At 39.0% G+C, this 11342-nt stretch overlaps 1 protein-coding gene across 4 annotated transcripts; it reads right to left on the bottom strand.

Annotated features, from left to right (window-relative positions):
• Positions 1–581: 581 nt before the first annotated feature.
• Positions 582–11341, bottom strand: nxf1a (nuclear RNA export factor 1a). 4 transcript variants are annotated; one of them, XM_074674238.1, is made up of 23 exons: positions 11293–11341; positions 10904–11027; positions 10089–10148; positions 9356–9566; positions 8596–8758; positions 8419–8502; positions 8187–8291; positions 7863–7943; positions 7521–7590; positions 6802–6890; positions 6597–6704; positions 6366–6475; positions 3508–3544; positions 3270–3338; positions 3042–3097; positions 2815–2922; positions 2589–2647; positions 2385–2500; positions 2246–2288; positions 2065–2143; positions 1265–1447; positions 974–1034; positions 582–896 (listed from the first exon to the last, which is right to left on the bottom strand). In XM_074674238.1, exons 2-23 carry the CDS (start codon positions 10971–10973, stop codon positions 858–860), a joined length of 2001 nt encoding a protein of 666 aa, XP_074530339.1. In that variant the 5' UTR covers positions 10974–11027; positions 11293–11341; the 3' UTR covers positions 582–857. The 4 variants fall into 4 exon arrangements, with proteins under 4 accessions (XP_074530339.1, XP_074530338.1, XP_074530340.1 ...); XM_074674237.1 differs by lacking the exon at positions 11293–11341 and adding an exon at positions 11198–11248; XM_074674239.1 differs by lacking the exon at positions 11293–11341 and adding an exon at positions 11218–11235.
• Position 11342: the final 1 nt, after the last annotated feature.

The following is an 11342-nucleotide window of genomic DNA, read 5'->3' as shown; positions in this document are numbered from 1 at the left end:
CAATTTATACATAATTCTGTGGAAAAAAATAAATATTTTCTATGTATGTTTCTTGAATAATTACCAGAAAACGTAATTGATAATTGATGAGGGACATTATTTAATATGTCAGAAGGGTCCCTCTATTGTTTACCAAGACATGATCTGACATTTTGGACACTTTTGAACATACTTCTACAACTACTTGAAACAACAAATAATCAGTTTATTAGAGCTTAATAAACTGAACAATTTAACACTAAAGCTGAAGATGTTAAGTAAAAAGATTTTAAGAGCCTGTGATTTTTATTTATCAAATTAATGAGTGTAAAAATTACCAAGTCCTTGTCTTCATAATTAATTTACAACAGTTGAAATCGGATTCCTATGTTTTCTATCACTAAAAAATGTATAACATCTGAAATGTTATACATTTGAGCGACTGACCTAATTCATACAATAACACTGGTATCCAGTGAAAAGCTGTGCTGCTACATCACCTGTACCAGAACTTTGTTATTTTAGTTGTTGCAGTGAATTATACTTTGTATCACAAAATATTTTTTATTGATTAACAGTATAACAAAACAATGTGAACATGAAAAATGGACAAACAAGCTTTTATTCCTATGAAACAGAGGTGATATCTATACAAATGACTGACAAACTTAAGTTTACAACCACAAGCTGTAGCTTAACATTAGTCTAAAGTCAACAGGTAACAGTTTGAACTTAGCTGATGAAAAAACAGAAATTTACACAGGTTGACTTGATGTATGGTACTCTCAATAAAAACAAAAACTGAAGAAAAAGAGTAAAACAAAAACCTTAAATAAAATAATTTCAGATTTTATTTCACAGGAAAATAACCCAACTCCTCATTTGATGAATGCAACCTCAGGGATCTTGCCTTCAGTCTGAAAAAAGATAAAACAAATTTTAGGTCCTGGAACAAAAATTATAATGCTGGACAGTAAAAACACAAAAACATTACCTTTAACTGGGTGAAAACTTGTGCTGCTGTGTTAAAATCCCACTCATTATCTTGCAGACACCTGTCAGAGCAAAAGGTAAAGTTATTTAAAATTACAAGCAGTCATCACTATCTCTTCATACATATTTATATATATTCCTATACCACACACACACACACACACACACACACACACACACACACATACACATACACATACACACACACACACACACACACACACACACACACACACACACACACACACACACACACACACACACACACACACACACACACACACTAACATACTTTTGGGACCACTCGAGGTTCATGCCAGACGTGGCTGAGAAGGCTGTGAGCATCTCTTGCTGTGACGCGGTCAGAGTGGGGACAGGGCTGGAAGAGGGAGTTGGAGCAGGAGCAACAAAGGCCCTGCGGATCTCCTCAGTGGTGGCCATTCGGATGAACATCTGGTCATTCACGATGCACAAACTGTGACACAGCAGAAAGCAGTGATTAGTGAATATCCTTTTCCTGACTTGCCTTAACAATTAACCTTGACGTTTGCTATATTCAGGTAATGCCATAAGTAATTTGTGTTTGAAGGCTCAGAACAATTAAGCCCAATCAAGAGCCTTGGAATGAGTTTTACCTGAAGTTAAAATACAAAAAGTATAATCAATCATTTTAAGATGCAGAGCGACACTTGGCTGCACTGGCAGAACAGTTGATAATTTAAAGGTGTAGCCAGCTTCCACTGCAGACTACAACATTTTAGTGGTTCTTTGGAGTAAGGACAACAAAGGCCTTTAAGGACACTGACGGTATGTCAACATGCTGTTTGACAAGCTGAACCGGCATTAGAAATTTAGCTAGACAAATAAAACAAGACTTTTCCTAACTGAATGTTTGTAAACTACCTCTGAGAGAATAATCTCAACTTCAGAGGGATATCAGTGAAATGAAAACTAAGGTGTATGTCTACATTAACTTTGTCTTTACTGATTATATATTATCATTTCCCACCATTATCCCCCTTCCTCAAGAGAAAGAATTACAAAATCACAAAAATAAGATTGAGAATACTACCAGGTGTTTCCTTGACCTACCCTGAACCACCTGCTGGGACTGTGATGAAAACCCGAGAGAAGGCCATGGTGGACTCCCGAGATTTACCGTCAACAACAACTAAACACAGAAGCAGAACACAAAAAAGTTGCAAACTTAGCCAAATCTAGCCTTGAAGTAAATAAAACCAGAGTTACAGACAATGGTGACCAAATAGCTCACCTTCTTTGAAGACTCCGCTGACTGTGAATGATAGTAGTGTGTTCTGTAAATGAAAAACAATCTTTGATTAATACAGAAAGAACAGTTACAGGAAACATTGGACAGTAAGAGCCAGGTGACAGAGCTCATGTTAACTCACTGTATATGTGTTTACATCAACAGTAAAGGAGGCGATGTCATGCTGAGTTTTGGGCAGCTCATTGAGGAAAGCCACCACGTTCAGTCGTGTGTGCTTCAGAAGCCGATACCGCATTGCTAGAGGAAGACCGGTTCAACTAGTGAAAAATCTTATTTCATCGATTTCTGACAACTGAGCGGTTAACAGCTTGTGATGTACACTTACTTGAGTCTTTGATTCTCTTCAGGTTTCGTGTGTCTTTATGATACTCTCCAAGGCTGCTTCTGCAAACAGGAGGCAGAATCACGGTGACTAAAGCGACTCAGGCGGTGTTGGTTTAAAAAAAATAATGTCATCGAAATAAAGAGGGCATCACAGGTCCTATTCCTCTAAGTGCTCCTCAGAGCAGGTTCAGGTATTTTTTATTATGAAAGTCTCCGAGTGGTCTCACCTGGAGGGGTTTTGGGTGGAGTACGGTGTTGTGAGGGAAAGTGATGCTCCATCATGGTAAGCGTCAAGTAGTGGCTGTCTGTCCCCTGAGTCGTATATATTGTAATACCTGCAAAAAAAAGTTTAAAAAAAAAAGTCACTAATTAGCTAGTGTTGGGTTGAACCATATTTTGTGCTGGCTAATAAAGTATCGTGTGAGGAATATCTACATAAAAGCTTGACACTCACTGCTGCAGGAAACGAAGGATGAGAACCTTGATGTCTTCAGAGCCAAAACAGCTGCCCTGCATTAGTTATCAAAGGACATAGCAAAAAGACAATGGCATGAAGACATTCACCTGATGGCTCAAAATTGAGAGTTCCAAAGACCATCAATGTATCAGAAAAATAACATGGATACATCTTTAAGAGTAAAGATAATGTAAGTAAGAGGAAAAATAAGTGATGAGAAATGACCTTGCAGGGGGGGATGGTGGTGGGAGTTTCCACATCAAACCCAATGGGAGGGGGAAGATCATGACCATCCTGAAAAGACAGAAAATAAGCCAGAGTGTTATTAGTACTGATGAACTTGACACTTCAAGTCATTGTCTTGATAACATCAAGTGAATCCAGTTTCTGCACTTTGTTTTGAGATAAAAAAAGAGTCATAAGATGACTGCAGTTGGAGAAAAAGGTTAACTTGTTGACTCACCAGTTTGAGAAGCCGGGGAAACCTCTGTCGCACAGCACTGGTACAGAAAACAAAAATAAAGAGCAAAAAAGTTATCATCATGTGCTACCCTGAACAAAGCAGATTTATCATGTCAAATACAATGTAGGTAAAAACAGCAGTCAAAGCCGATTAATGACCCTCTAGTCCTCTTTGTAAACCTCTCTGTTTTGTTCATATTCATAGGGTCCCTTTAAAATTAAAACATGTCTATGCTGGAATGGAATACTGAGATAGACAAGACAAGTTGGCTAGGGTAACTTAGGTGTTCATTTTTAGCTGGGCTTTTGTACAAAGAGTAATGCATGGGCAACAGAACAGGCTCTAAACCTTGAAGTCTCGTTATAACCACACAAAAATAACAAATGTGATGTTGGCAAGGAGGGTAGACAGAAATATAAGTCAGGGTGTCTGTCAGCTCCACTGAGTTAGTTTTGATGGACAACTTTTGAACAGACAGCGTTGGGTTGCTCATAAACTGAGCATGAGCCATGGTTTTATCCATGAAATAAAGAGATAGCCTCAAATGATCACAGGTAAAATGTGATCAGTTTAGACTAGCGCGGGAGTTTTTTGTGGGGCTTAACTTGATATAATAATGGGAACCTTTAGATGCAGGTATCTTCAGTCGAGCCAAACATTTGATGTGTTACATTTTATTAACTTATAGAAAAAGAAAGTTCATTTTAAAAATGAAAATGGTGAGCAACTCCAACAATAGTTCAGGCTGTCACCTTGTATGGTCGTAAATACACAAATCAAATGTTAAAACCCATGTATTTTCTTCAGGTTAAGCTGGGAGGTTTTGGAATTCCTCTAACCCAAAACGTACTTACCAGCAGGTATACTCACCCTCTCCCCCATTATGGAGCTACACACAGATCTGACATAGGGAGGGGCAACATAAACACTTTTCTAAGAGCACACACACACACACACACACAAACATGTAGAACCCAAGATCTTGCAGACTGCCCTGTAAACATTTTCAATCAGAAAAACAAAAGTAGGATTGCAGTGCTGGGAGAGAGGGGGTTACCGCCAGTCATGTGTTAACTCCCACTCAAACTCTGGCCAAGATACTGGAAAACAGATGAGTCCACGTCACCAAAAAAATAAACTGGGTCTGGGTGGAAAAAAACAATTAAGTAAAACTCACAGACACTATGACAAACGGTCTAACAAGAAAGATGATCATCATGAAAGCGTAAGCTGGTGTCTGCAGTCTTGATTGTCAGGAAAGAATGGCTACCTGATAACAGAGTCACACAAAAACAGAAAGAAGGCTTCAAAGTGAGCTGGACCCAGCAGTCCCACCACTCGTCATAAAGCTTTCCCCTGCTCCACAGTCAAACCAGTTATTAATGACATATCTTAAAGCTCCTTTCAGTTTTGAGGAGTCAGATCTTCAGGTGGCAGACTCGATGCCACTGGCTTTTAAGATTTTAGTTTGAGCCTGGAGCTCTGGTTACAGAGGAACTAGGATCAAAAAGCTATAAGACAACAATGAAATCCTTTAAGCTGCTCTCTTAATCTAATATGAAAGCTCTTTTGTTCTGGTCACAGCCATCAAAGACTGGACATGTATTCAGTGATGGTATATCAGGAGAAACTGAACTTTAAAATCCTGTTCAGAACATAACCCCATCAGAAGTTGTTGAGGGTAGTTGCCAAACCCTTCAAGTGATCCCCTGAACAGCAGAGGCCCGTTTTCGGCCAAACACAACCAACTTGGTGAAAGAGACATATCGCTTTTTCTCTTTGGCTTGTCACTGGTCACTGGTAATGACATGTTTCCCCCTCCTCCTCAGCCCACAATTGTCCTGTGGAGCCCCATCTTCTTGGTTTCTTCTCATTGCCTTCATTGTGAGTCAGAGCTCACAAGGACTGAGGCCAGTAATCGTGACTGTGCCTGTCTTAGGTTGTCCCGGGGTTTACAGGTGGGATCTTACCCGTCATAGGCTATCCAGCCTTCCATACTGGCCTGATACAGGGGGCCAAGTGGGCAAGGGTGTTATGAGGGGAGGGGAAGTCACTAGCTGTGAGTTTTCTGTGTTTCATCCAAACATTTGTCAAGACAACAGCCGAGCCCTCACTGCTTAACAAAAAAACCTACACTGTTTAACAGTCAGCTCATGAGAGCATTTCAAAGCTTGTTTTTCAAGAGCAGTTCATCAACATATGCAGAAGATTATAAAGCTAGGTTATCCTTAAAATAAGGTTTTATGATCCATTTTTATTTTGAGAGGTGTGATGGTCTTCTGTGGGAGGTTACAGAATAACTTTAAAGATGTCAGCAGGGGAATGCTGGGTACAGTCACTGAGAACCATACTACAGAAAAGAAGAAAGAAAGGATGTTCCACAGAGAAGAATATACTAATTAGCAGAGAGAAGAGGAATTTCAGAATGCTGAAAGAAAGAGGTGTGTAACTGTATTGTAGTTTCATACTCTTAGCAACTTTTGGAAGCAGGGAATGTTGAGATTCTCTACACCAAGAGTGAATGGGCACAAACAGTCATCCGGTAAGATGACAAAAAATAAAAACCCAAAACATTTGTTTCGTTTCCCCACTCAATTCTGTCACACAGATACTGAGATTAGCTGTGGAGGCTCCTTTTGCTCGTCCTAAAGCTCATCTTTGTTTGCTGTGGAGGTGTTCCTTTAGTTAACATTGAGGCACATTACACTAAAAACACTAGAACATCCTTGTTTGTGGATTTCTACAGCATACCCACAGGACAGAATCCTGGACTACAGCTACACTACAAGACTGACACACACACGGTCCAACATCTAGACCCTTAATAAACTGGTCACCCCCCTAAATCACAGACTAACCTGATGTAAGAGGCCTGGTCTTTGAAAAAGTCACACAGTGGGTTCCTGATGAGCCACAGCTCCACCAGTTTCAGGCCTTTCACTTTGTCCAGCTCCCGGTCAGACTTCAGCTAGACAACCACACAAACACAGCAAGGCAATAAGTGTTAAAGGGGTTCTAAGATAAAATGGTTAAGAGCCAACTTTACGTTTAGTTATAATTATGTAAAGCTATTAGGCAGTCAGTTTTACCTCATTGTGGGAAAGGTTGAGAGTCTTCAAATTAGGCACCTTGGTAACCAGTTCACTGAGTTCATCCAGTTTGTGAATTCTGTTGTTACTCAGGTTCAAGCATGTCAACTGGAAAAAAAGGCACAAGTACAAGTAAATACATCCTGTTCGATCAGCAGCTACATTTGCAGATCCTATAAATAATGTCCAATCAATTAAAAATGACCTCTGGAATGTTTTCTTGGATGATCTTGATCACAGCTTCCATGTTCGACTTTCGATTCAAAGTCACTTCAATGTTCTGGGAAACCAAGTCTGCCACAAAAGAGAAAGAACACGTGGCCCAATTATAAAAAAAATCTTCATGTCATTTCATTGAAAGTACTTTCATAAAACAAAGTTCAGTCTTAGGTGCCATATTGTTTGCACAACCTCTTCACATATTTGAGCTTCTGTAACAGACTGCTCTTTGGTTTGGGCAAAAACTTCCAATATTGGCAGTGACTGCAATGAAGAACTGGGATAGGAGGCATGACTGTGTGTGCTGATGGAATGGGGTAGCTCAGCCTTACTCGAATTTTTCCCAGAAAATTCAATTCCAGAAATTTCTTTAAGTATTATGCCATAAAAAGCTACTGGCAGGTGTCTTACATTAAATTTGAAAAATAAAATACTACCATCACAAGTAGAACTTTTTGCACATTTTTCATTTTTTCCTTTTAATAATTAAAGGTTTTGGATTTCTGGTCATTGTGGCATTAGCTGTCATGCTACAGCGTAGCTGTTGTTTATTCATATCCATTTATAATAAATCATTAAGACTGTTATAGGGGTATATAACTTCTCAACAGAATGTGAAAGAACCCATCAAGCCCAAGTTTGTCTCTAAGGGCCCATATCACAACATCTCTGGGCTAGTTAAATATGAAGCCCTGAAAGGATTACCTGGGTCAGTTCGGATGTTGTTCAAGTCCAGTGCTTGCTGGGAGCCATCAAAACGTTTTGCCATGCATTGCTGTGAAAAATTGACAGGATATAATGAAATGGTGTCAAAAATGCTCTAATGAAGTATCATAAAAATACTCTTTTAAAAATTCTATGATCGAAGACACAGTCAGTCACCAATAAAAACAACCCATGAACTGATCTCATATTTTAGAGAACATACTTTCTTTATAAAATAAAATCATATTTTACTTCTATCATATTGTAAAACACTGAGAAAAGACTATGGATTTTTTTTTTTATCACAGCTGCATTTAAGATATGTATTTTCTCCTTATTCACCTTCAGGTGCTCCAAGTGTTCAGGCTTCAGTTCAGCAAGAAGAAAGGATGGAGGATTGCTGGGGTTGACGTGCACTTCAACCTTAAACACACAAAGTGATTTAGGTTTGTTAATTCATCTGAGATCATAAATGTTCTAATAGGTTGACAACTTTTCTAATGTCTAACTGGTAGAATGAAAAACAGTATAACTGCTGTTATTCACAGGCTGAATGTAATGCAATAAAACATTTTTTGATGTGAGTCTAGAATAATCTAAAAAACACATTAGCTAAAAACATTCTGCAACAATAAATTCATATCTTTCACTGTTCTCCACACTTACCTTATAGCCGTCGGTGTCTGTGATTTTGTGGGAGCATTTCTGCAGAGCGTTAGCAGCAGATGAATCGTCCACATAGAAATGAGCCCGGTTATGGTCAACGTGAAACTGGACACAAAGAGGGAGAGGAGACCCCAATAAATTTAGTTTCAAATGTTGTCTGCTAAAGACACAAGACACAATTGATAATGTATTCATTAAGAGCCTTGGCAGAATAAAAAGGTCTGAATCTCACCTGAACAGGTGTGTAAGACACTGAACAGATGTTTTGAAGGGCTGGGAGTAACCATCTTTTGTCATATTTTTTTCCATGTGGTATCTGCCAACAGTAAAGACAAAACATGAACTCCTTGAGCACAGGTTTAATAGATAGAAAAACTAGATGACACATCGCATCTGTGATGATACGCACCGTCACTTTGTACCAGCCTGACCGGTTTCTCCCTACTCCACTACCTCCACCCCTTTCTCCTCCTCTGAAGTTGCCTCCTCCCCTGTTGCCTCCTTTTCCTTGTCGCCTGTCTCTGTCAAACCGTCCATCTCCTCCTTTTCGGAAAGGTCTTACATATGGGTTGCTTAACAACACAAAAGGGGCAGATATTTATACAACCACTAGTCATTGTCCACAACAGCAAATTTCCAGAGTTTTTTTCAGTGTTCTGAAAAAAAAAAACAGGAACTGTGAGCAAGAATTGCTCTATAAATCTATACATCCTCCAGGTTCAACAAGAATACTTTTAATATCAAATCCATTATTTTCAAGATTTTTGATCCTGTATCTGCTAACATTGACTTAATCATATTATTTATGAGCTTAGAGTTTCCAATAACTTTTTTACATTCAAATAGTTTTGTTCACAAAACTATTTTTGTACACAACATTGCTAACAAATCTCTGGGGCTTAAAACACATTTTCTTATTTTCCTATGATGTAAAACATCAAAGTTACACTAATGCTTTTTATGGCACTTTTACCCCATTTTACTGCTTCAACATCTCGTGTTACAATGTCTGTTTGGTGTCCTAATGCACTGACTGACAGGGTGTAAAACATAGACATATCATAGGGTAAGATAAAAACTTTACTGATCCTAAGGGGATAATTTTTTTGAGCCCAAAGTATCACCAATGCCTTTCACACAACGAGGCTTGCTCAGTCAGCCACACTTACAATCTGTTCTGTGAGCTGCTGTCTTGGGAATTGTCACTCATGGTTACATCTCCATCAGCATCATCAAGCCTAGACCGTGGGCCGGGACCTCCAAAGCCTCCAGGATGGCCCCCCCGCTGGCGGTCTCTGCGCCTGTCATATGACCGACCCTTGTTGCCACCTCTGCCTTTGCGGTTACGATACTGTTGTGGAGCAGTTCTATCATCATGCTCTAAAAATGAAGGAATAAAACGTAAATGATTTTCACTCAAATATAAAATCCCCAAATAGTCCATTTAATAACACAAAACTCCATCTTAATTGAGCGCATCCTTCCAAAATTTAAATCCCAAGATAAATTAAATCAACAACAAAGTATACTTGGAGGACATTTATAGCAGGCAGGCAAATATAATCACAATTCTGATTTTTACAACTCAGAACATGACTATTTAATAATAAAGTAACAACTCTTCATATCTTACAGAGCTACTAGTACTAATGTTGACATAAGTAGTTGATTTCATACTTCATGATGTTAAACAGATGTTTCATTAAATGTAATTTACACTCAAAAATAGAACAAAACACAATATATAGGTCCGTTTTAAATTTACCATGTTTAAACATCTATTAGCACGTATTCTCTTAAGCAGTGATTTTAAAGTTAAATAGCATTAATCAAGAATAGGGTTAACTCTGATACTCTTATGAAAACAACCACACCTCTAAGGAGGCCGAGATATAACTTTACCTCCATGTACAATGAAACCAGCACTCCTGACCTCTCTCCTCACCATAAAGTGCCCGCGGTCTAAGAAAAAGCGGCATAAGCAACACAACATGTGAAAGGTTAATGCAGTAGTAAACACATTTCTCACCGTTGTAGTAATGCCCGCCATCCGCCATGTTTCTGGAATGGTGTTGGTTAAAAACACAGCCCTGGATGGGAAATACAACTCGCAGGCCCCTTTCTCTTTCTTTTAATAGATAGTTAAGTTATGTAAAGGGCAAAGCCTTTGCATGCCAAGTCGTTCAGATGAGACACAAAGGCGACAACAACGTGATCAGGATGCAGCTCTTTCACCAGCGGGTGGCTAGGCTACTTAGCTTCTCCTACTACGCTTTAACTGGGGGACAACGGAAGCGTACAGACGCTTTCCTCTTCCGGGCTAGCAATAGGGCGCGGATATTTCAAACAATAACCTTTTATATTCATACTCGAGTCACAAAAACGGCCGAAAAACATGGTCACTTCAGCGCAACGCCCTTTTAACGTAAAGCTTCATTTGTATGTACATGACATTTAACGTTTAAGCTAGCCCAGACACTGTCCTTGGGTTACTTTAGTGAAACTGAATACTTTGGTTGATATAGTCACTTAATCACATTTAATATTAAGCAGTCATTTTAATAAAACTTCAAATCTAGATCTTTTATCAAGTCGGATTTTTTTACACTACAGGTTATTAACGTTCTGCCTTTTTTTTTTTTTATCATAATTTAGGAAATCAGTTCATGCCGGGGTACTGGGGCTTTCAAGTGGATTTATGTATACTCCTAGCTTACCGTGACTCAACACACGTGCCACCACCGACAGGTTAGGGTAGCTTCCCTGGTTGAAGGTCGCACGATCCATCCCAGAAACCTTCAGTGTCAGACTTGTGATATAAAGACCTAAATGTTTCTAGTACTTAGGGGATAAAAAAATAAATGCGTTATACTCTTCGTAATGTTGAAATGGACACAGAGCCAACTTTGGGAATGTGTAAGTTGAATGTTAGCTAGCTGCTAGCGTAAGTGTAGCCGTGCGTCCTGCACTCTTGACATGAACATACAACAATTCGGAATGATTTACTTTACCGTTATATGATTGAGCTTACAGAAATATAACAAATGGTTGTCTCCTGCTGTTGACCTACTGTCCAAGGTGTTAGCCTAAAAAATATCCCGCTCACCTAGATTGAGTCTCCAACCCGTTAAGCAGGATTACGCCACCTGGTGGATA

Source organism: Halichoeres trimaculatus, unplaced genomic scaffold (assembly GCF_033239565.1).
Source record: "Halichoeres trimaculatus isolate MK-OKI-2021-1 unplaced genomic scaffold, fHalTri1.1 fHalTri1_scaffold_7, whole genome shotgun sequence".
In the NCBI taxonomy this organism is placed as follows: Eukaryota; Metazoa; Chordata; class Actinopteri; order Labriformes; family Labridae; genus Halichoeres; species Halichoeres trimaculatus.
This window is presented reverse-complemented; position numbering and strand designations above follow the sequence as displayed.